Source organism: Dermacentor silvarum, chromosome 6 (assembly GCF_013339745.2).
Source record: "Dermacentor silvarum isolate Dsil-2018 chromosome 6, BIME_Dsil_1.4, whole genome shotgun sequence".
Classification (NCBI taxonomy): Eukaryota; Metazoa; Arthropoda; class Arachnida; order Ixodida; family Ixodidae; genus Dermacentor; species Dermacentor silvarum.
Window position 1 is genome coordinate 123006411 of NC_051159.1, and position 24842 is coordinate 123031252.

The 24842-nt window shown below is 45.5% G+C and overlaps 1 protein-coding gene across 1 annotated transcript in view; it reads left to right on the forward strand.

The window, feature by feature from the left end:
- LOC119455928 (V-type proton ATPase catalytic subunit A-like) overlaps window positions 1–24842 on the forward strand; it is a 38116-nt gene that overhangs the window by 10508 nt on the left and 2766 nt on the right. Inside the window, 6 exon segments of the mRNA XM_037717472.2 lie at window positions 7000–7108; window positions 7556–7678; window positions 9283–9397; window positions 12909–13116; window positions 17794–17853; window positions 23307–23573. Coding sequence (XP_037573400.1) covers window positions 7000–7108; window positions 7556–7678; window positions 9283–9397; window positions 12909–13116; window positions 17794–17853; window positions 23307–23573 — 882 coding nt within the window.

Genomic DNA, 24842 nt, shown 5'->3' on the forward strand with positions numbered 1-24842 from the left:
CCTGGAAAACACGATCGTTCAGCACCAATGTTTAGTGCATCATCAAACTGCGATCGTATGGGACGTTTTCCAGCCACTAGATTCCATGTAAACAAAAGGTGCGAGGTGCACACAAACGAGAGCAGTAGCCGCCACCGCAGCAGCTTACCTGCAATACTCGCCCGCCTGTCTCACAGGAAATTGCTGGTGTGCACTAAGTTTCTTGTTCCAGTAGTACCAGCAAATCTCCTCCCTGATCGTCGCCTCCAACCTTATTTTGATAGGCATCTTTATTTATCTGTTTCACAGCGTGTGGGCCGTAGTGCCGTTGGAAATGTGTACTGCACACTTTCGATAGGCGGAAACCAAAGCGAGCCCCGCTGCTGTTCTCTGCTGCATTTGCCACAAAGTGAGCATCGTGTATCACTCTGATGACATGGCGTTTCGGTGTTGCCCAACAGCTCAATTTCGTTTTAATTTTAAGTAACAGGAAAATGACACGTGTCTCTAGCCTACCAGCTTGATCCACATGGGCATCTCATTCCGCAATAATTCGTGCTGAGTAGGCGCATCAAAGCTTCCTGCCACAATGCCCCGCTCGAAGAAGCTGCTGACCCAGGCCGAATTCGAGAGCACGAATGTAAGCTTGCTGAAACCGTAAAAATGATTGCCTCGGGCCACTTGAGCCCTACCTGCTCGGCGTGCATTGGAGTCGCGTGCTGCAACAATTCGTGCAACACTTCACATTACGTAAATGTCTACTACAGTTGAGTCTGTAAATTCTTTATGACTTCCGATTGTACATTTTCTCAGTTGGTACAACTTTTTTCTCGTTTTTTAGTTTGCCAGAGTGTATGAACGAGGTTCTACTTATACGCGTGAGAAATAGATATAATAACACGTTCTGGAAATGACCTCTCAGGTAGGTAGGGTTAACTGTGGTGTAAATGGAGAGGCTAAAAGCCAGGGCTGGTATAGTGTAACAGCATGGAGTAAAACATAGTTAATTCGACCCTTGTTAATTCGGATTATTCGGGCTCATCCTCTGGTCCCGGCAGGCATGTGCATTAATGTATTTTCGGACCTATTTGGCTGCACACCGATTAATTCTGACCACTCTTAGGGCTCGGTGAGCGCACAGTACTGCAAGTGTGTGACGCAAAAGAGCGAAAGTGGCACTAGCGTTACAACCAAAACGAAGCAGCAGAGTTCACATCGCCATAGTCATCAGCAGAAATCGTATGTGAGCAATAGAAATGCCGAAATGCTTCATGCCTACTTGTGCCTTTGTAACCTTTATTCTTGCGTTTATTGCCGTGCATATCACTGCATTGGCCGCGTGTCTTCATAGCTGTGTAGTGGCCATTCATGATTGCATTGATAGCGACCACAGTTCGTCCGCAACAGTCGTGGCAAACAGTAGTTTAATTTTGACTTGGTACGCGCATCGGCCAGGTGCCTTCCGAACTGCATGGTCACCGTCCATGATTGTGTCGATAGTGGCTGTGGTTTCGTCTGGAGCGTTTGCAGCAAGCAGTAGTATCATTTTGACTCAGTGCAGCGGCTGCTTGTGGCATTGTCACAAACACGGCGGAAGTTGTCAGGGATAAAGAGCGCCGGCTATATGGCGAGGGATGGACGATCTATTGGCGACCAGTTCACTGGAAAAAAACAAAATTGCTTGTGTGTGCGAGTATGAAAAGTGTTTCTTAAATGAAGATGTGCACTGCGGAGATGCTGTGCAGGAAGTCGGGCCTTCACGCTAATCAGTCGCGAGATGATAATTGTTGCTTCCGCACTTCTTTTGTGCAAACTAAAAACAATTGTGACTTGCTGATTCTTTAGTAAGCATAAGTATGTTCACGTAGTAAGAATTTTATTTTCTTGATACCTTCAATAATTTAACATTTGATTAATTCAGACATATTTTTTCGGGTCTGTGATGTCTGAGTTAACAAGGTTTTACTTTTTGTTCTGCTTTATTCTATTCCATTCTTATTGTCCATTACTCGCAACAGGCTGATGTTAGTGATATCGTGGGCGGATTGGCACTTGGACTGTTGAAAAAGTGGGAAAAGGAAAATAATTGGAAAAAGAATCGGTGGATCATTCTGGTTCCAGTGCACTTCTAGCTATAGCATTTCACTCAGTGGGAAGAAATTTGCTTTAAAAAATTTAAATACCGTATTTACACGCTTGTAAGTCGACTCGAATGTAGGTCGACCCCCCCAAAATTGCATGTCTCAAAAAAAAAAAAGGGGGGGGGGGAGAGAGAGAAAAACCACGCGAGTGCATTCACACAAGGGAAATTTATTGATGGGGTTGCTAAGACTACTCATCGTCACTAGAGTCGACCTTACCGGCACTGCTGCCGTCATAGCTGCTGCGGTCCCACAGCACGTCGTCATCAAGTGCAAGTCCACACTTCGCGAACGACCGCACCACGACATCGCGAGTTACAAACGCCCACGCAGAGAGGACCCACCCGCACACAGTAGCCAGGGAGGCCAAATTTCCTCGCGCTGAAGCCGCCACTGCCGCACCACACGTTCACGGACTCCAAACTTGCATCCCGCTGCGCAGTTGTTAGTTTCCTCGGCAGGGAGGATAGCAGCCCTTTTGAACGCTGCTGTGAACGAGCACCGAAAGTTCTTGGCACTCATGACAGGCGCGACGATTCAGCACAACAGCAGAAAGGACAGATGCGCGCGGCCGTCGAAAACAATCGTATCTCAAAGAAAAGCTCTTCCGCCAACTACTAATACCCCCCAAACGATGGCTCATCCGCCAACTACCATACCCCCCTAACGACGGCTCTTCCACCAACTACCAATACCCCCCAAACGGCTGCTCTTCCATGATCGATGCTCCCACAAGAGCCGTGCGCTCGTGGTGCGCGCAATCAAAATGTATGCAATACGGTAAATTAATACGCTACGCTTCTACCGTAACCATGGAAACGTAGGTGCAAAGTTGTAACCACGCCGTAGCGCCCCTGATTTCTCGTTTCTCTTGCCGCTACTAGCGGTACACGGTTTGGTTTCGATTCTAAGTCGACCCCCCAACATTGGATTGTCAAATTTGAAAAAATGGGTCGACCTACAATCGTGTAAATACGGTATGATCTCCTTGCTTGTGCAGGCAAAGGTGAACTTGGCACTTTATATTCTGGAAAGTGTAAAAAAAGAATGCCCCCCAAAATTATCTGTACCTTGCACTGGAAGTTTTTCGCAAATGTTCTTTGGCAATTTTTGTGTACACTGTTCTGTTAGGTTTCACTAGTAGCACATGCCAGTTACTAAAATATGAAATAAGTATTGTTTGATTCCTTCACTAGATAACTGTGCTCACTCAAAATGACACTGCGTATTTAGTAGATGGCAGTGTTCCACGCTACATTGCCATGCAACTTTCTCTTCAGTCGTACAGCTGGGGGTTAAAATGTCAATGAAACAGTCCAAATTATGTAAAGGTTGAGTGAAGAAACTGAAGCAATTTCAAGTGTAAGTTGGACCAATAAAAGATTTTAGGCGGTTTCCTGCAAGTGCTATGGAAGCCTAAAGCAGAGACAGTCATTCTGGGGATGTAATCCTAACTGCTTATGGGCATAGTGCCACGCTTGTGTGATGTAAGATCTGGTATCATGCCTCACAGCAGTGACAGGCATCCTTTCAATGCACATGAGAACTCTGTGACGTAGAACTTGTGCTAGCATGAGGTCTCATTCCTTGTGTTACAAGCATTTCTACTTCGTTAGCTCTTCACTGTGCCCTGAAAATTTCTGAAAGGTACCAATGGAGGATGCGACCCGTGCACTTTGTAGGCATGCAGTGTACAGTAAAACCTAGTTAATACGTAGTTGGTGGTGAACGTGGATCAGGTACGCATTGAGCGATGTACTAATTAACCGACAATGGCAGACGAGCGGCAGTAGCTTTACTTGCCAAAAATGTGTGTTCTCACTTCAGCACACAAGCAGACGTTTTATTTGCGAGCAGGCCGCAAAAACATCAGATTTTCACATGGTGCCATGGCAGCCTTGCAGTGACGACTGCATCATCAAACTCGGCGAACGCCCTCATGATGGTCAACTCACTAGCCGCGTCGGAGCCTAGACATCATCAACATCGTCATCTGTGACGACGACGTGGAAGTGCTAGAAGCTGTGGGAGTAGGAAACGTCATGGCTACCAAGTTTTATCGTCGCTATAGGTGGCGACTACCGGTGCTAACATATGGGGCAGAAACTTGGAGGTTAACACAGAAGCTCGAGAACAAGTTAAGGACCGCACAAAGAGCGATGGAACGAAAAATCTTAGGACTAACGTTAAGAGACAGGAAGAGAGCGGTGTGGTTCACAGAACAAACGGGGATAGCCGATATTCTAGTTGACATTAAGTGGAAGAAATGGAGCTGGGCAGGCCATGTAATGTGTTGGATGGATAACCGGTGGACCATTAGGGTTACAGAATGGATACCAAGAGAAGGGAAGCGCAGTCGAGGTCAGCAGAAAACTGGATGGGATGAAGCTAGGAAATTTGCAGGCGCAAATTGGAATACGCTAGCGCAAGACAGGGGTAATTGGAGATCGCAGGGAGAGGCCTTCGTCCTGCAGTGGACATAAAATATAGGCTGCTGATGATGATGATAGGTGGCGACTGCAGTCCGTGAAAGGTCCACGTGCTGCAATTTCACTGTCTATGGTCTGCGCGCATGACATTTTCCGATTCCACAATTCTATGCACCGAAAAATGAAGGAAATACTATGCACTAACCAGTTTGGCATGCGATAAGCAACTACGGCTTAAGTGGTCAGCCAGTACATTAGGTTCAGTGGCGACAGGGTGGGTTAGAGATTTTCAGATTTTATTTCTCATCAACCTTTGCAACTTTGAAAGGTAACCCTGTATCTACAGAATGGTGTATGTAATTCATTGTGACTATATTTAAACTGAAATTACTTATTAAGTGGGGATGTATAATGACGCTTTACTGTATATATCTCAGAGATGTACCGTATTTATTCAAATATAAGGCAAGGTTTTTTTTTACCAGAATTTTTTTGCCTTGTTATCACCCCCCGTAGTGTACGTGAATTTTGTCTAAGTGTGGCTTCACAGCAGCGCTCTCTGTGGTGCCGTGAAGCCACACTCTAAGGAGAAATTCGCACTGCCGTGTAGTCACACCTAAATGCAAAATTCGCATATAACCTGCACTCCGTGTGTTGAAGCTCCCTTTGCCCCTATTTTATGGTCGCCATTTTGCATTCTGGCTGTGTTAGTAATTCAATATTTTAGGCGATCCTCACGGAGTCTCGATAATCCGTCGATTACTTTGTATTGCCTTATATTGGTGTGCATACTCAAGTTTTTTTTCTTGGGTCCCCCCATTGCACCCTCACCTTATAATCATGAGCACCTTATAATCGTTTAGGTTGTGCTTCTTTAGGCTTAGACAAGGGTACACGACTTCATTCCATGCTGCGATCCTAGGCAGTAAAAAATTTGGAGGACACTTAATACTTCGTGACCACAGGAAAATCGGTAGTTTTCGGGTCTTCTAGCAAATATTTCGTTTCCTGCCACAGAAAATGCTTTATCTTAAAGTGTATAGTATGAAATTGTAGAGGAAAAAAGTATCTTTCCAACGGTATGAATATTTATTAAATATACTATGTAAAAAATTATCAAAACAAAAAAAATGTAACAAAAAGTTAGAAAAAACATCAATGCTCCTTTGCACAAAGAGTGCGTTGCCATGGTCCACACCCGACCGTCTTTGTGCACAAAACTCCACTCTCTGCGCGGGCGCTGGGCGTTAATTTCCATTGTTTGGTCCCGCCCGAATGACGTTGACACCCTGCAGATAAGAACTGTGAACTTTAGAATACACCGGTTATACTTAGGTCAATGCAAGGCCGCGATGAGAAACTGTCTGAGAAGAAAGCGAAAATTACCGGCGGATGCCTGTTGACGTTCCGGGGTGGTTTGATGCACTTTCACCGGCCATACTACAGTCTGATTAATCAAAGCCATCTTCCAAGTTTGTGCTGCTACCATAATTCAGAAATTCGAGCCCAGATGCATCGGAATCCATTGGAATTCGCTGTTTCCGTGAAGCAGCAGTCGACGCCATCTTTGAAACTATGAGCGCTCGTTCCCCCAACTGTGAAGGCACTTTAGAAATCTCCGCACGGTGGAAAAGAGAAACACAAAAGCGAAACTGATTATGTAGCTTCTCTTTAACTCATTAGATGGTGTTAGCTGTCCAGAAGCTCTCGGAGAGCGCCAAAATTCGAATTTGTAACCATTGATAACATGCTGTTGATGGGAATAGGCGCGGTCACGAGAATGTTAAGCTTCGACTTTAAGAGTGGAATGCGATAGCATTCAAAGATCCCTGATTTCTTGGCAGGCTTCTCTGCAACTACAGCTTTTTCGCCAACGTTACCTCCGTGCGTGGCTGCTGAGGAGGCGAGCACCATCTGTATGGTGTTTTTGCAAGGAACCAACCAGAAATGCTGGAAAAGGGGTTTGTGTTTGAGTTTCCGCGTAAGAGAATGATGTTTTCTCGTATATTAAAATTATAATCGGACGCTACCACTGTCTGTAGGTTGTGGTTAAGTCGTACTTTACGATTTTTCTGGCTCATTTTACTTTGAGAAATTAAATTAGTTCACTGACGCCTCTGCGCCATGCGGAGGGCCTGTGTGGTCGCGGTGGTTCAGGATGATTTTCCTGGCCGCAGCCGCCGACGCCTACGCCGGATTTTCTCTGACATAGGGCCTTTAATGCTATCGTGTTAATACTGTTTTGCTGGTACACATGGTCTGTAAACTTCTGTTTGCAATACTAGTGGTATGCACTTCATATGTATTACACCGAAGTCTAAGTTTGTCTTCCAAGGTGCGGGGCATACAAAATGCTAGTAGGTGCCCTACTTTTTGACAAGTGCACCTTAGCCTGTTATGCATTTTAAAATGTGCTTCGGCATCTCACAGAAGTCATGAATGTTTTTCAGCTCACTATTGAAAAGGACGGAAAGCGGGTGTCTATCATGGACCGTACAACGCTGGTCGCCAACACATCAAACATGCCTGTCGCTGCCCGTGAGGCGTCCATCTACACAGGTATAAAAACAGACCAAGATTCCAAACTTTTTTTTTTTTCGTAAATGGTGCATGGTAAATGGGCCTTCTCTTTTTGAAATTACCATTGGCAAAATTTGGTGTATGGTGTAATGTGGTGTTTGTCACACGTGTGACTGTGTAGTGCGACATTTGGTCTGACGCTCGCACCATGTTAGGAACATTTCAATATGCTGCCGTGCTACTCTTTGGGTGTATTTTTCACTGTAGTAAAAGCAGTTGAAGACCAGCACCTTTTCTGTCCTCTTGCCTTTTCTGTGTTCTTTTAAGGTGTTCCTTACCCTCCTCCCCCCCTTCTCGTGACGCCTGTGTAGCTCGATTGTAGTGCATGTTAGAGGAGCCAAGGTGTATGAAAAGGTTGAGTCCTCTACTGTGGCCCACTGTAGAGCTTTGCAACATCAAACCTTATTACTTCTGTCATCTTTTCAGGCATTACACTTTCAGAGTACTTCCGTGACATGGGCAACCATGTAGCAATGATGGCCGACTCCACCTCTCGATGGGCTGAGGCTCTGAGAGAAATCTCGGGACGTTTGGCCGAAATGCCAGCAGGTCAGTTGAAACTTCGGTGAAAGGAACCTCAAAGTGGCAGGAAAAGGAAATTGGCAAACTTCGCCACTTCCTTAGCTTCGAACTTTTTTACTGCGATAGCAGGAGGCTCTCGCAGCGGACACTGTCATCTTTTCAAGAACATTTTTTGTGTGAGGCATCTCTTCGTTCGCTGCAGTATTGCCTGGTGTGGCTTCCGAAATACATGCGCAGACATCGCCATTCTCAGAGCCTTGCATGTGCACATAACCCCACACAAATTACCGAGAGTGAAAGTGCCGTGTTTGTATTAAGCGTATCTGACCCTGTACTGCATATTGTCACACTGGCATGCATACAATCTCAAGGTGATGGGCAAAAGTTTTCCGAGCCAGATTTTTCACACTTGCTTGACTATTTTAACTTGCTCGTGGCAATGCCACGTTCTCTATAAAACTATTGGTAATGGCAACTGTGTAATGTTGGAGGATGCGTAGTGTCTTGCTAAATTTTTTTCCTTGATACCCTAGCTCACAACTTTGCAAATATCGGGTCTGTCAACAAAATTGCCATCATTTTGTTTTGTCCAGTATGCCTAATTTCATTAGTGAGATATCGTGCTATATCATGCAAAACGATATCATGCACTGCTAGTAGCACTAATATCTTTTTGACTCCGCACTAAACTTTAGAAGGGCCCTGAACCACTTTTTATCGAAGTGGAGAAAGGAATTTGAAGTGGAAATAGGCTATTTCAGAAATAATTTGCTGCAAAAAGTACTTAAATGCGTTCAGCAGAAGCGCTATTATTGGCAATCAAACACGGCCTCCGCTGTGCTCTCGTTCCTTCTTCAATGCCTTGCACTGTGAAGGCTATGGCAGAGTGGGGCGTGGCCACAACGCTCCGCCTTCGAAATGTTACCTTGGCGCGCAGTTCAAATTTCATTTTGGACGTTAACATAATGCCACGACTTCTGATTTTGGTGCCTACGACGCGCTAAACGTTAGCCAAACGTGCTTGTCCTCAGGGAGCCGCAGTGAGCTTAGCCAGTGAACTCATGGTGGCCGCGGTATCTACGCTACGTAGCTGACTGCAGCTACTAATAGCATGCCACTACAATAGCATAGCAATAGATGGGAATCCGCTTCATTACGAAATAAACCGCCCAGAAAAGAGTGAGGAACATGGCTTCTGTTGAAAAGAGAGCGTTCGAGAGAAAGGTGACTTTGTGATCTGGTTGCAAGCTCCACGCACTGCGTATGACAGCAAAACTTCGTTGAGATGTTGACAGCAGCGTATGCTACTTGCGGACTATGTTCACCAAGCTCGAAGGGTGGTTCAGGGCACCTATAAGTTTCCATTGCTGACTTGCCACTTCGTGCAGCCACATCCAGCCGAAATGTACGACAGATTGAAAGACGCATTAACTGATTGCAAGGTTTAATCTACCAGTTACTGAGCACACTCTTACATTCCTTAAAACTTGTAAGTCCTTTTCTCTTTTCATTGGGCGAGTATTTTTCTAAGTTAACATATGGTACATTGATCTGTCCTTCAGTACGCATTGAAACCGTGCACTTGCTCTTGTTGACCCCGAATACTCTTTTTTCTTACTTTTCTGAGGCAGATTCTGGCTACCCTGCCTACCTGGCTGCTCGGTTGGCATCCTTCTACGAGCGTGCTGGTCGGGTCAAGTGCCTTGGAAACCCCGAGAGAGAAGGCAGTGTCACCATTGTGGGGGCGTGAGTATACATGTCTTATGCTGTTCAGCAGGGGGACGAGCATATACCCTGCACCAAAATACTGCACCCAAACTGAAGTTTTGTCCGAAACTGAGTCTTTACCCCGAACCGATATTTGTCAAACACGCCTGGATCTGAACCAAAGCTGAACCGAAAAGTTTAATTGCTAGTGGTTCAGAACATCAGTATTGAAGCATTTTTGGCCATAGGGAGCAGGAAAAGGCATCCTGAAAAGAACGACTTTCCTTTCATAGAGCCTGCCCCACCTTTAGTGTGTTATGACCTGCAAGGTGGTTTGTGCGCATGGAGTCGGCACAAGATGCTGCATATTACGCCAAAAATTGCGGGCGCTTAGGCCAATACGCTTGTAGTTCCGAACTCTGCTATATTAGCTGGGCGGAAATGTTTTTTAGGGGGGCCTTTGAAGGATTATGTATTGTTTTGCACCTTTTGGGTTCAGCCGTTAGCTTAGGCGACTTAAACACCAGTCATAGAAAATGAAAGAAAGTCGACTGTGATGATTAGGAAAGCCTAAGAGCACGTACACCACAAGATGTGCATAGCAGAAGATGCTGTAGCAAAGGGAATGCAGAAATCCAACCAGAGAACCAGTAGATCTTATTACCACGTGTCGCTGTATGGAAAAGAAAAGTTCGCATATGATGTCACGAGCGATGCGGGCCAGACCACTTCAAGTGCATATGTAATAGCTCTAATCAGGAAAAAATCTGCTCGAACGTAAAAATACTGGCTCTCTTGCATATTACTGCTCACTGCACAACTTTGCCACACTTTCAACGTGGTGAAGCTGTGTGGGATGCAGAAGGGTGAGGGAGTCTGGCACCTTTCCCCCCCAAAATTTTGTGTTCATTTTCCTTTTCGCGCACGCACCTATTAGCCTGGGTTGATTGTAACCCATACGGTAGCATGGGAGCATTGTACCAAGGAGATTATTTTACCGTGGAACCCACACAAAAGCTCACGGGCCATGGCTGTTAATGGTTGCTCTGTTGCAAACAGTGCCCGTGCGTGGGCGGTGCTCGCACTTCCCACTCATGGTCATCTATTATTTGTTATATTGAATATATTGTTAAAACTTAGTATTGTTATAAGTGGGTTCGACTGTAGTTGATGGTTCCATATCTAGCGGTCCCAGTAGAGCATTATTTTATGAAGTCTGCATTATTCAAATGTGACAAAACTTGCTGAAGAATTGATAAGTGTACTTTTGCAGAACAGATGAATTTCCTTGATTCTGGAGGTGCAAGAATGTGGGGAAAGAAATTTTGAATAGACAGAAAATGTGATGCCTGAAGATGATATTGCATTGGTGTCGTGCGTTCACAATGATTCTCAATTGCGAAACCATGCCAAGGTGCAATATCCAGCACACAATGATTATACATTGTAGTCTCGACACGATCTTCATGGGAACTGGAAAATAAAGCTTATCATTCGAAAGTCGTATCGTCCAACGTATTGTGGTGCGACAAGTGACCGATGTCACGTATGAAATCATCCTCGCCGATCTCTCAGCGTCATCGTCGGCTGCCGTCAGTTCACCAGCTCGTCAGTTCACCAGCTCGTCAGTTCACCAGCTCGTCAGTTCACGTGCCGACACTAAAGCCATACCACACACCTGTCACCGCGGATGTGTAGACTAAGCACCGGGACGGTGCTTCTAATGCCGGTGAGGATGATACAGAACAGCCGCGACAGTGTGGCTGTACTGAGAAGAAAAACAATGTGTTCCCGCTTTATACAGCGTCGCCATTTTGGTCTCCATTAGCTTCCTTGTAAATAAATTGTAAATAGCCTTGGGCATCAGCTACACGTAATAGTATTATCCAACCAAATCTTATTATCGGTGAAAGAAAAAAAAAAAAAAAGACTGTGATCCCCAAAAACGTATTGCGCAGAATCGTATCAGAGAGGTTCCACTGTATATGTGTACAATGAAACTGATGACTGTGCCTCATCAAAGAGGATTTTTACAACTGAATTTACATCTTCAAATCGACAAATACATTTGCAACAGGCTTTGTGACAGTTATTTCTAGATAAAAGTAGTAGACAATGACCAATAAAGTGAGAAACATGGATCAATACACTGGCATGGTTCGCCATTTCAGACATTTATCAAGGCCAAGGTAGAAAAAAAGGGGGGAAAAAAAGAAAAGAGAAGTAGTTTTACAGAGTTTTGCTAGCTAGATGTTATAGTCATTACTTTTGCACTTTCAGTTAAAGTGCCTGTGAGCTGGCTCTCTCCTCCATTCATGAAAACATGATTAGTGGCTTTCATTATCACTCGTGCATCAGCGTGTATATTGACACGGATTTGTTGAAGGAAAAATTGTGGGAAACCAAAATACAGGAAAATACAAAACAGTGGTGGTGTTCCACAGTGCCCTGAAAAGGGGCCCACAACTCCTTTTCTTCAAACTTGAGCAAGTGCTGAAATGATTTCAAAGCCTTTCAAGGCATAATATCCCAGAAAATGTTTTTTTTAATGGACTTAGTATGAATGGAGATATAAGTGATATGTTTGCTGTCCCCATTCTCTCTCAACTCAGTTTCTTCTCAGTGGGTTTGGTACCGCCGATAGCCAGGCCCTGCCTATTGTTCCAGTGCGCTGATTGTAGCATTTCGAGTTTTGTGTCTGGCAGATGTGCTCAAGAGCGACAAAAGAGTTGACAGGATGGCATTATCTTCTAGTTTGGGAAGAGTGTGCCTTAGAGCACTGCACGGGCCGCTTCTTGCGGCCCGGGCCCGGCCCAGGGCCCGTTTTTACATTGGGCGGCCCGCCCGAGCCCGATCAAAACTTTTATGGCGAGACCCGGGCCCGGCCCGGGCCCGGAAATAATCTACGTTACCCGCCCGGCCTGGCCCGCCACCCCTTTACATTAAGCCCGAGCCCGGCCCGAGCCCGACCCGAAACTGGCCCGAACCCGGCCCGAGACCGAAAAATACATGTTTTTCAGAGTTGAGAAGCCCGAGAATAACTCGCAGAAAGCCCGAGCCCGGCCCGGGCCCGCGTCAAAAAACCCGAGCCCGGCCTGGGCCCGGGTCAAAAAGCACACGCCGTGCCCGAGTCCGGCCCGAGTCCGGCCCGAGTCCGGCCCGAGCCCGTGAAAAAACTGCTCTACCCGGCTCGGCCCGGGCTTTCGGGTAAGCCCGAGCCCGTGCAGTGCTCTAGTGTGCCTGCCTGTGCGAGCTCTTGCATAATTGCTCAGCGGCTAGTGTCTGTGGGTTGTTGTGCCTGCTTGCATCATAACATCATTGCTTGCATCAAAAGCGGGGGGGTCTCTAAAGCTGTCGGAGAGAGCAATGGAACTATATTATGTGAGCTTATAGGTTCTCTATAGTATGCAGCTGATTGATGCGGATTTGGCTTGTATGTTTGTGGCAGCATTGGTTGCCTAGAAATAGGGGACATTTTCTTACCATGTTCAAAAAGTGTTTCAATGCCCCTTTAAGGATTGTAGACATCCTATGCCTTCGTGACTTGCAGTGTCTCGCCTCCTGGTGGTGATTTCTCGGACCCGGTGACATCTGCGACGCTGGGCATTGTGCAAGTATTTTGGGGCTTGGACAAAAAGCTGGCCCAGCGCAAACATTTCCCATCTGTCAACTGGCTCATCTCCTACAGCAAGTACACACGTGCCCTCGACGACTACTACGAGAGGAACTTTCCCGAGTTTGTACAGCTCCGAACAAAGGTGAGCCATTATTCTGCTGCCTTGATCGCTTTGTCCCTTGTTTAGTGGTGTGAGAAAGGGATGTATCCTCACCTACCCAAAAGTGGAATGAAGTTACACAAGAAATGGGTAACCCACGTGATGAAACCCACGCTGGGATGCCGGGGCTGGCCTGTTCTCGGTCATGAGGGCCTTTTCTCTTCATTCTTGTGGTGGACTGCACCTTGTTTTGTGCTTTTTGTAGCTATGCCTGCATCTTTTATTTCCCTATGCAAAAATTAATAGATCCGTAGCTAGCCTTTGGCTAGAATATAGATGTTAAATACTGATAAGATTGTATATTTGGGGGGAAAAACACAGCTGTGCGAGTTCCTTTTTGTAGCTTTTTGGCTAAGCTTAGGTGGATGACAATAGTTTTTCATGAAACTTCCTTCAGCTTGCAGATTTCAGAAGTGATGTGCTGTATTCGGTGTCCCCTCCCCGCGTTTGAGTTTTCGATTAATTTGGCCTTGCTCTGATTTGCTAATTTATTTGCCTGATTTGCCAGTGTAGCGGAGTGTGTACACAGACTTGCAAAAGTATGCTATAGACTGGGACAGAAGTGAAAGGGACATGTGCAACAATCATGGTGCTAGCTTACAACTGAGGTTTATTGAAAGATCACTAGAATATACAGGGTGTCCCAGCTGTCACACACTAGGTAAAAAAAAGAAAAGAAAAAGAAAGCAAGGCATTCTATGCATGTAAAGCTAACTGTATCTTGTCAGGCACGACCAGAAGTGGCTAGTATTACAGTAGAAGCTCGTTGATACGATCTTCAAGGGACCGCGAAAAAAACGCATAACAGCCGGGAGAACATAACAGTGAGGAAGGCCGCAAATCGCCCCAGCAACGTCAGAAGCCGCTTTCAATGGCTTCCAGTGAAGTTATTAGATGTCACTGGGCTCGTGCTGTGACCGGAGATTGGTGTGCGCACGTGTATAATTAAGAAACTGTTTGATGGTCCGTGGCAGTGGCCCCTTTCCACGTTTAATATGCTTCACTGCATAATACAGCTCTATTGCAGCAAAGCTGACTAAAGAGAACCGGCAACTATGCCACGCATATAAGACCCTTGCCGGCCTAAAAAGAAATGTAGCCCTGTGCACGACTGATTTGGCCCGTGTGTGTGCTTCCCGGTAGGTTTTAACCAATGTGCATTTCTTCTGGTGCTCTGCCAACTGCTCTGTGCACGTTTTCTCCCGTTTGCTTGTGCAGCGCCTGGCTTGTGCCACTTCGGTCACTTATTGCAAGTTTGCAAATTTGGTCGCTTGCATGGTGTGATCGCGTGTTGCAATATATACATTTAATGTCTTCGTAGTGCGAGAGCAAATTTCTCTTTGCACTGCTAAATTTATGCGACAGTCACATTCAAACCCAATGTAAGATGCAGGAACATTACCGAATGACGACATATCAAGTGGGAACCTAATACATGGAGTCAATAGGAGTTAAATCAGTACTGAAAAAACGCTGAATAGCAGCTGGGAAAATGAAACAGAGGAACATATCAACGGGGTTCCACTGTATTTTTGTATTGCACCTAATAATTACTTTGTACTAATTAACTATATTTAATTATGCATTTATGGCAGATGTGTCGTAACTATTGCATCTGTTGGTAAAATTCCTTTACAGTGTATCTGCTCCAAAACGGCGGTAGTTATCACCAGCACATTTAGTGCCACCATACAGCAGCCACTCTTATGTGCCTAGCAGGCCTGTATAGCATCTCATGTTGGTTGAGTGTCTGCATGTCATTGTTTGTGTCATTCACATGTGTTGGAAGTTTTTTAGATTGTTTCTTCTATGCGGTTTTATTGTGAAGTTTATGTGAGACGTTGGTGCTGTGCTGACGATAAATGCACCTAGTGACAGCATTAATAGGAGGAGGAAACAGTTTTTGCTGCAGGAAAAAGTGGACATTTTGCTTGGAGTTGACTCAAGAACGAAGCAGATTGACCTTTGCTGAGAGTGTTGCGTTGCCTTGTCAACCATAGCAGATATTCGGAAGGATTCAGACAAGATTGCGAAGCCTTATCGGGAGTCACAAATCACTCCTACTAAGAAATGGCTACGACTTGGAAATTTTCAAAATGGGATTGAAATCATGCTCACCTGCTTTAAAAAAGATGCCAGTCTGCAAAATGTTCCACTGTCTGGCCCATTGCTTCAGGAGAAGCCAGTAAACTTGCTGATGCACTGGAAATAACTGGAGTTTATGCATATGCTGGTTGGGTTTTTCGTTTCTGGTAAAGGAACGGAATTGTGTGGCAAGTAGTCTTCAATGAAAAAAAGGTGGCCGACAAAGCACGGATTTTTGGTGAAATGACCGTTTTCGGGAGACGGCTGAGTCCGTACTCTGAAGCCATTTTCAGTGCGGACGAGACTGGTTGCTTTTGTCAAGTACTATTAGATCGGACAATGCACATCAAAGGTATTGCAAGGGAGAAAAAAGATGTGTGTTCGCGTGTCTGTTCTGCTCTGCTGCAGTGCAACCGACACATAGAAAATCGAGCCATTTATCATTCATTGGCAGGTACACAAAGCCTCGCTGCATAAAGAATGTCATGTCTCCGCTGTTTTAATAGAGCGAACAAACGTTTGTCGCTGACAAGGGAATTGTCTTCTGAGGGCTTCATCAAACTGGATGGCCAGATAAGGGACAGGAGAAAAAAATCATTTGGTCGTTGACAACTGCTCTGCGCATATTGTGAATGACTGCTTCGCATACGTTCGCGTCAAGTTCCTACCACTGAGCAATGCGTCGTTGCAGCAATGCCAAGGGAGAATTTTGAAAGCGCCTTGTGTAGTAGTTGCTTATCCTTCTGCGGCTAAAGCTGTGAGCTGCAGTAAATGTTTCCAAGCCGCGGAAATGCTAACAGGACGGGACCATGGTGGAACCCATAGGCATCCACCATTCGCTACTGTTACCAAAAAGCAGGCCTTCTGAAGACTCCTATGCATCTGGAAGATAGCTTGGAAACAGTGAGACCAACTAAGACTTATGAACTGAGGCTTTGGGACTGTTTCCCATGAACTAGTCAGTGTCCTTCAACGACTATGTGGAGTGCGACAAGGCAGCGCTAACGTTTGCGGATCTGACTACTGAGGAAATCTGGAAGTGTCTGTGACAAAGACTACTTCACTGACATGGCGGATCCAAAGGAAGATGACACTGAGAGCTGAGCAAGATGAGATCATATAGAACTTGGATGTCCAAGTGTCTACCAGCAAAATCCACGCTTCGTCGGGAGGTGCAATGACGTTTCCGATGATGTGATCCCTCAAGTGGAAAGTGTCGAGTTGTTTATTCTAAGCCGCTTGCGCTTTACTCACCAGAAAATCATTTTTTTAACTCTTTCAGTGCGTACATTATATTTTTGGAGGTGATGCACCCCAGCGCCATTTTTTTTCTTGGATATTATAAAACAAACACAACGGTTCATTTTCAATTATACAAAAGGGAAAAAATTACATAGATAATGGCAAATAAAGTCTTACTATGGACCTCAGATTCATATTTTCTTTTGCTGCCTCCTACCTAGTTTCGTTCTGACGTGCATGCTTATGCGATAGTGCTGCCATGTCAGTGTAAAAAAAAAACAGGTGGCCTTGGTAAACTCGGCGGAAATGCAGTTCCACTCAACGTGAAAGCAGGGGAAGTGCGAAGCAGTGATTCGCCGGTGTTTCCCTTGTGTTTTCCTTGTGTTTATCTTGTTTTATCCTGTGTTTATTTTGTGTTGAGCAATCCGTCATCCGTTTTGACACCTGTGCTAAGGCACAACTGGTGGGAAACCACCACGCACATGGAGCCGAAGACCTTGCTGAGGATAGAAGCGATTTTCACAAATTTCTGTTAATAATTAAATAATTAAGGAATATTCATATCTTTTAAATTCTTATGAATCATGTTTATTTTGAACTGGTTTTGGTTTATTGTGCACTTGTTTTGACCCTGTTTTGAGCACTTGTTTGTGAGCGTGATTACCACGGATGTCGCCGACAGCCCGGGCCCCTAAAGTGCTTCGCACTTTAAAACTTCTATAAACGTCAGTGACATGGCGGGACAGAAACACGAAAACATTCTGGTACATTAGCGACACTGAAAGGGTTAAATAAAGCGGGGTTGAAATGCATGCAACTCTTTTTGTTTGCTCATTCACACACGTGTCTATTGTCAAGGGGCTTTTTTTTTTTCGTTCCAGGGTTTGAACACTAGGTTGTGTTTCTGTTTTTTTCATTACTTTAATATTTCAAGATAACAAATGATTTTTGTGGTCCCATGGAATTCGTTGCTCTGAGATTTGACTGTACATGTTTGTATTTTGTTTTCAGGCAACTACAAATGATGTTGGTATTCAGCGGTCTCTTACTGTTCATTACCGCCTTGGGGTCATACAGTTTGTCTCCCATAGATTGAAATGTTGCTGGAAGGTGTTGAACTAACGTAGCATTTGATTTTTCAAGTAGTAATATTTTAGGCTTGCCTTTAAGTGTAATCTATCATTGAGCATCAGCATTACCCTCGGTACTAATTTTTTAAAAGCGTTTTAGTAGTAGTATAGTGTGGTAGTGGTACTCCTGTGCACTTGGTTTTTCGTTCAAAGCTTGCATCTGCACTGTTACTCAGTTTTCGTTATGACGTTTCTTTAACAGTGCCAGCAGATCCTACAGGAGGAAGAAGACCTTTCTGAAATTGTCCAGCTTGTCGGAAAGGTAAAGTAAGATTTCCTGCTATTACATCGCTGTGTGTGACCTGTTGTGCACTAAAAAAAATTAAAAAAAGAAAAAGCAGGTTCTTTAGTTGTGCGCCAAATTTTTATGTCGATATGCTGCTGAATTGGAGAGTTTGACATTAAGTTGGGCAGCATTGAAGGAAAGTGGCAAAGTGCGGCTATTGCAGTAAATGAGTTCAGAGCTGGCCAAATTGCTAATGTTTTTTGTTTTTTTCTGTTAGAGTTAAAGGGACACTAAAGGCAAATACTAAGTCAACGTGGACTGTTTGAATACCTTCCCAGAAACCTCGAAACGCTTGTCTCGTGCAAAGAAAAGACTTAGTTTACGAGAAAATTGGATCTGAAGGGTCCAAATACCTTTATTGCAATTCAAATCACCCGCCACGCCAACCGAGGAGTGGTGACGTTGCATATGCCATTACCTTTGCTGCCGTTGGTGAGTGAAACGGTGCCCGACAGACGGCGGTACGGTACGCCGCTGCAGCTGATTTTGGTCAAGCGGCGTGGACCGTTCGGGCATTCCGCGACGTTGCATGGAGGTGGAATTCTCTGCTACTTGCAGTTATTGCGAGGTTCGTGAGCCAGAAAAACCAGCGCAACACTACACGATAACGGAAAAACTGAAACGCGAAAGTGCGGGCGGCGCAGAGTTGAGCGAACGTGAAACCTTTTGACCGCACGCGTCGTTGTCAACGGTGTAATGTCAGTGTGTTCTTTTTTGTAAAAGTGTAATAGAACTGGTAAGTAGTATTTTCTTTCTTCTTATAATACATTACAATTATGTTTTTATAACGAGTAGCTCAGTACTAGTGACAGAATTTAAATGAGGAGTGCCTTCGTCATCGGGCGAGTACTTGAATGTCCCGGGGGATTCTCTAATGTGTCCTGCATTTACCTCAATTTCTCTATTAGTAAGGCTCTGCTCGTGATAATATTGACGCTTTAGAGATACTCGAGCACTAATACATCACTTTAGCTTGACTTAGTATTTGCCTTTAGTGTCCCTTTAAAGAAAAGAAACTTTGCCAGCACTGTAACCCAAAAGTATTTGTAGAAGGTCACATATACAGTGCCAGAGAGTGTGAGCTGTTGTCTCGTGTACAGCCTTTGTCGAAAGAAATGAAGCCACTAGAAGCACAAGTTCTATTGGTTGCATCATACTATACCTATGGAATTCCTAGGACCAAAAGCTGTGTGAGGGCAAAAGTTACTGTATTTTCGTGCGTATAACCCGCACCCCTAACTTCGAACTCCATGAAAAAGAAAAAATAACCTCGCGTATAACCTGCACGCTTATCCGAAAAAATGAGGACTAGGAAGTTACAACTACGTGCAGTCATCATTTCGTTTTCGAAACACATTTATTTCAAGACGACCGCCGCAACGTTGTCAGTGTTGTCCGATTCACTGCTGCCATCCAAGGCTTCATCGCCGCTCTCAAAGACGTAATCGTCTTCGGAACCATCTAAGCTGTTCCTTATGGCACATTTTTTGAAGCACTATGATAGACTGCCGCCGAGACACACTCATGATGCCGAAACAAGGCTGGCCAACTGTGCAAACTAGGCGTACAAGAAACGGCACCTGACTCGTTGCAAAACTGTGCGAAAAGTCCTCCATGGCGAAAAGCATCTAACCAGACTATGGATGGGGATCTGGCTATAACCTGTGTTGGCCTCTTATTGGCTTAACACACGTCGATGTCGATAGGCATGCGGACAATGCGGACTCTGCACGGCAGGCCGCGCGTTGCTGTGAAGCCGACCCCCACCCCCTCCCTTCAAGAATATTCGCAGATAACCCGCACCCCCACTTTTTAAGTAATTTTTTTCAATTTTTGGTGCGGGTTATATGCGAGAAAATACGGTAACCTTCCTCTTCTGAGCTATCCAACACTGCAGAGGTGACCAAAGGCTGACCAGAGAATCCTGGAGTAAGACACGGTCACGTGGGCAGTGACTTTATTTTGACAAAGTATGTGGGCCACTTCAGGTGTAGTGGAAAGAGTGGGACGCTGGAAAGGCTTGCATGGCCAGCCTTTGTTACATTAGTGTTGTTTCACCATCTTATGTTTCTTACTTTAGTTTTCGTCCTATTAACCTTTCTGGCCCTGTGGAATATCCTTGATTGCTCGTCGTGGTTGCAGTTGACTGTATTAGTATGGTGCCACATCTTGTCTAAGTTGTGATATGGTTTGGAGCTAGCCAAACTTCTTGTGAGACCTTTTCTATGCTTCACAAATGTAGCTAGTATACAGACCATATTAATGTCGACAGCGCCTGTCCAGTCTCGTTGGGCTGTTTCCTGTAATAATGCTGACTACTCTGCACTCTTATCAGTTTGAAATTGCAAGAGAAACAGTTCGCAGCAAAATCTCCACTTTGGCTTTGATGTTTTACTGTTGCACTTGGAAAGTTTCTTTGAAGGTAACAATGTGGCCAACAGAAAGTGCAGGCTTTTTGAGGTATTCCATGTCACCTTTCCCGTGCCTTTGCATTCTGGCTCGTTTGTACAGTTAACCATGACACTGATAGAAATACAGTTAAACCTGGATATAACGAAAATTGACAAATCCCGAAAAACTTCGTTATAAAGAGGATTTCGTTATATGCAGGTTCGGCACGAAAATTCGCAAAAGAAACGCTTACCGTATTTACTCGATCCTAACGCACCCTCAATTGTAACGCGCACCCGTTTTCCATTTTCGTCGAAGCACTCATCCTTGGAATGTCACACCAGGTACCGGATGCGTGGACGTGTATCGTTTCGCACAAGCCCGAGGCATCGGAAACGAAGAGCGAGCGTCACGGTGGCGTCGTAGCGTCTTATAGTGTTACAGTAGAACCCCGCTGTTACGTTCCCGGGGGCTGCGTTTTCCAGGATGTTACGTCGTTTTCGACCGGTCCCGGCACAGCTCCCATAGAACCCAATGCATTGGTAACCCCGCTGTTGCGTAGCAACTGTGGGACCATTCCCGCATCATACGTTGCGAACTGCCACCCCGCGCTGGCCCGAGCGGTCATTTTGACTTTTCACGTCGCGTGGCTTGGTGGCTTGACGATGGCATTGGCCGCCCAAAGTGCCGGGGGCGACAACTTTGACGTATTTTCGGTTTTCGCCAGCAAAAGTATGGCCCTTGAGATCCGTATTTGCTATATAAAGATGGTGTCTATGACGCGTTGTGGCCCTAAAATTGGTTTTGGCTCGTAGATATTCCGTATAAAGTCCAAGGGCAATAACGCAGTCGGCGCGCCGTATGCTGTATATGCGTGTGAAAACGTGCGAGGGAGCCAACGACCGCGTCTAAATCTTGCGTGCGCAAGAAAAGCAGGGAGGAAGCGCGCCTTCTTCCGTTGCGCTCGAGGCACCGGCGAGGGAGCGAGGGGGGCGGGATAGCGGGGCGGTGTTGTACTGTACTCTGGCATCAAATGCGTACTGCGCGGCGACGCGCGGTCGTGCAGGCCGTATCTCGAAAGCGATCTGCGTTGGGGCAGAGTCTAGCAGTGTAGGTGCGTCGGCGGCTCGTAGCTTTGTGCGTGCTGTGTGTTCTCGGTGCTCAGTTTGCGTTAAAGCGATAGACAACAGCACGAAGGTCACTTCGCTCGCTTCTCCAGTGGCGCTTCCACACACCGCCAGCGTTTGACAGCGCGTGTCCGTGCTCATCGAGTGTGATGTGTCACAGCGTGTACCAGCGCGTCGGCAACATAACTGGAAAAGAGAGAGTGCCAGCTTGGCGGGCTAGGCCAGCTGCAGCAAGCGGCAGGATCAGATTTGAATGAAGGGAGGGGCAAAGGCCACGCCCACGGCGGCAAAATCGCCGCGTCGAGGGATGCAGGCCCGCCTCACACACGCGCGCACGCACACGTGCGCTCGCTTCGCATTCCGTCGCGGCAGAGAAGGTGCTTCCGGTTGCTGCTCGCGCAAAAATGACAAAATTTGGGGCGAAATCTCTAGGTGGTTGGAGGGGAAAATTCGTTATATTGAGGGGGTCTCCCGCTACCACTTCGTTATGTAGAGGTATTAATACATGTGCTTCTATGGAGTAACGGCGGGGAATAGAAAAACTTCGTTATATCCAGGAATTCTTTATATGGAGGTTCGTTATAAGCAGGTTTAACTGTATGCACAACGTGCATGAGGGCTATAAAATCGGAGAGGGTGCAGATGGAAAATAGCCATTACTGCAGATATAGTCTAATTGCTGCCATGTTAAGTTGTCAGGCAAGCTGTGCATTAGTGTTCATATCTTTTTCTTTATTTTGATTGTGCTTGATGGCTGTGAAGAACGTCTATTGGCCACTGGGCACTTTTTTTCCATTCAGTTGTGGTGTAGCTTTTATTCAGAGCTGGCCATACAACTGCTAATTCCAGAAAAGATAAAAGTACCATTACAAAGAGCGAAGTACAAGCATATAGCTTGCTTGCTGATGGAAGGAGTCTGCTTTCCGAAAAAAAAAAAAAAGGCTGATCTTAGGCAATGATAGCTAGCTGCAGATCCATAGGAAAGAGAAAGATTTGCAATATAGCCAGGCGCTTTGTTTCAAGGTTTTAAACTGCTTGTTTGAGAAGTATGTACTGTGATTATCATGCTGCGGTTTTGTCAGTTGTGCCAAACGGGCATCTGGACTTCGATGTCTAGCAGCATCGACGTCAAAGTGGATGAGGAGAACGGCGGCTGGCTAGGCTCGGGCCATTGCCTAAAAAGTTAAGCGGTCACGAGCGGTCCATGCAACGCTCCTGGGAGGTTCATACCGCCGAGACGAATGCCCGTCAGCTAGAGCCTTTTGCTCAGTAAAAATATACAATCGAAATTTGTTGATACGATTCTGCGTAATGCGTTTTTTGGGATGATATGTTTCCTTTTCTTTTCCTGATAATACGATTTAGGATAATACATTGGATGTTACGATTTTTGGATTATACGCTTTACTTTCCGGTTCCCATGAAGATTGTATCGACGAGATTCCACTGTACTCCTGTTTATTGTGGCTCGTCGTCATCACTGATTTTGCAGGCTGCAGTTGTCTTCGTAGGTAGAAGGAACTGTATTTCCGGTATAGCATGGCTATCTTAATTGTAGCTTAACCCTGCTAAGGCCGAAACACCATTCCAAATGAAGCATATCAAAAACGTTACTATGGGCTTTTTATTAACTTTTGCGTGTTGAAATTAGGATTTCAAGGTGCCAAACAGAGCATAACAAGATACGTTGGGCTTTGTGGAAATTGAAAGGAATTAGTTTCACAGTTTTAGTGACAAAGTCAGGGTATTCCGAATCAAAAGCAGTTTTGCATTACTGGTATCACAAATTCCTCTGCTGACATTAAATTTCACTTCCTTCATTTTTGTGGTGCAAGTTGAGAACAGCAGCAACTGGAATTTTGAGATTGTGATATAGCATCACCATGGTGCCTCCTCGCTGCCTTTGCACAGGCGTCCCTGGCGGAGACTGACAAGATAACGCTGGAGGTTGCGCGCCTGCTGAAAGACGACTTCCTGCAGCAGAACAGCTACACCCCGTATGATCGGTTCTGCCCGTTCTACAAGTCAGTGGGCATGCTGCGCAACATAATTGGCCTGTACGACCTGGCCAAGCAGGCGGTGGAGGCGACTGCCCAGAGCGAGAACCGCATCACCTGGGCGCTCATCCGCGAGGCCCTTGGGGACCTCCTCTACCAGCTCAGCAGCATGAAATTCAAGGTGACATTGTGCATTCAATCAATGTGTTGATCTCTCCACATTCTAGGCGCATGGTCTTCGCTGGCACCATGGTGTTAGTAGTCCAGTTATGATGGTGCCATGGTGTCTTCAGTGCGTCATCAGACTTTACCTGATCAATGAAGACTCATCTCTAGTTGCTTAATTTGATCATGTGCAGGCAGCAAGGAATGATCATTGAATGGCTTGGAAGGAAGAAGCATTAAGATTGTGCATTGAGGGCATCCCAAGCAGAAATCTTGTCATCTGGAGGAGGAGAAAAGAAGCACTTGAGGAGAGTTTGAGTTAAGCATGACCGAGGTTGCACTTGTGCGAGTTTATGCAACTTAAGAGGCACTTCTAGCAACTTGGAAAGTAAAATTTAAGAATGTTAGAACTTGAAATGACACGAACAAACTATTCAAGCTGTAGCTGTATCCCGGGGCTTAGAATAAGGCTTCCAAAATGTGTGATGCGTGTACGTGCTTGGGCTGTGAGTTGTGTTCTTGCTAAATCTGCACCTTTGCCTCTGAGAGGTTGGCTTTTCCGCAAAGCTAATTTGTCTAGTGACCAAGCTGTCTTAAGTGCAAAATTATAGATATGAAAGGAGCTCTTGTGTTGTACCGTATGTACTCGTGTAAGGCCTGCACTTTTTTCTAATTGTTTACAGGGTGCTGCGGGCCTTACCAAAGGCAGGCTTGTGGTTACTCGCCCAAGCCTTGAATTGTGCTCTGACTGCTATGCAGAATAACGCATCCACTAACAGCTGACTATGAACACTTTTATTCAGTCGTCCTCGTCACTTCCCCTGCCCTCATTGTCATATAAGCTCACCTGAATGACTTTCTCTCAAAGCTAGTTGTCCAGTCGTCCATTACTATTTGAGATTGCCATCACCTTGAAGCTCTTGACAAGGTCTCGGAACAAAACAGCCCACCTTGCATTCAAAATCCTTTTGTGATGCCCTCTTAATGCAACCGAAAGCACGGTGCAGCTAAACATGCCTCAGCGCAGTTATTACTGTTGAAGCATGCTGGATCTATTCCACGCGATCACGATCTGGCGGGATACGATGGTGCCACAAGATGTTTCCATCTTCAGCCTCCTAGTCGTGGCTTGCAGAAATGACTACTGCGTGTGTATGCGTGTGATGCTTGCCAAACCATTTTTTTTCCATATTTTCGCACTCCAAACAGTGGTGCAGGCCTTAAACGAGCAAATGCTATATTGGGAGTATGATCCTGAATATAATTCATGGGCCATTTTTTTTTT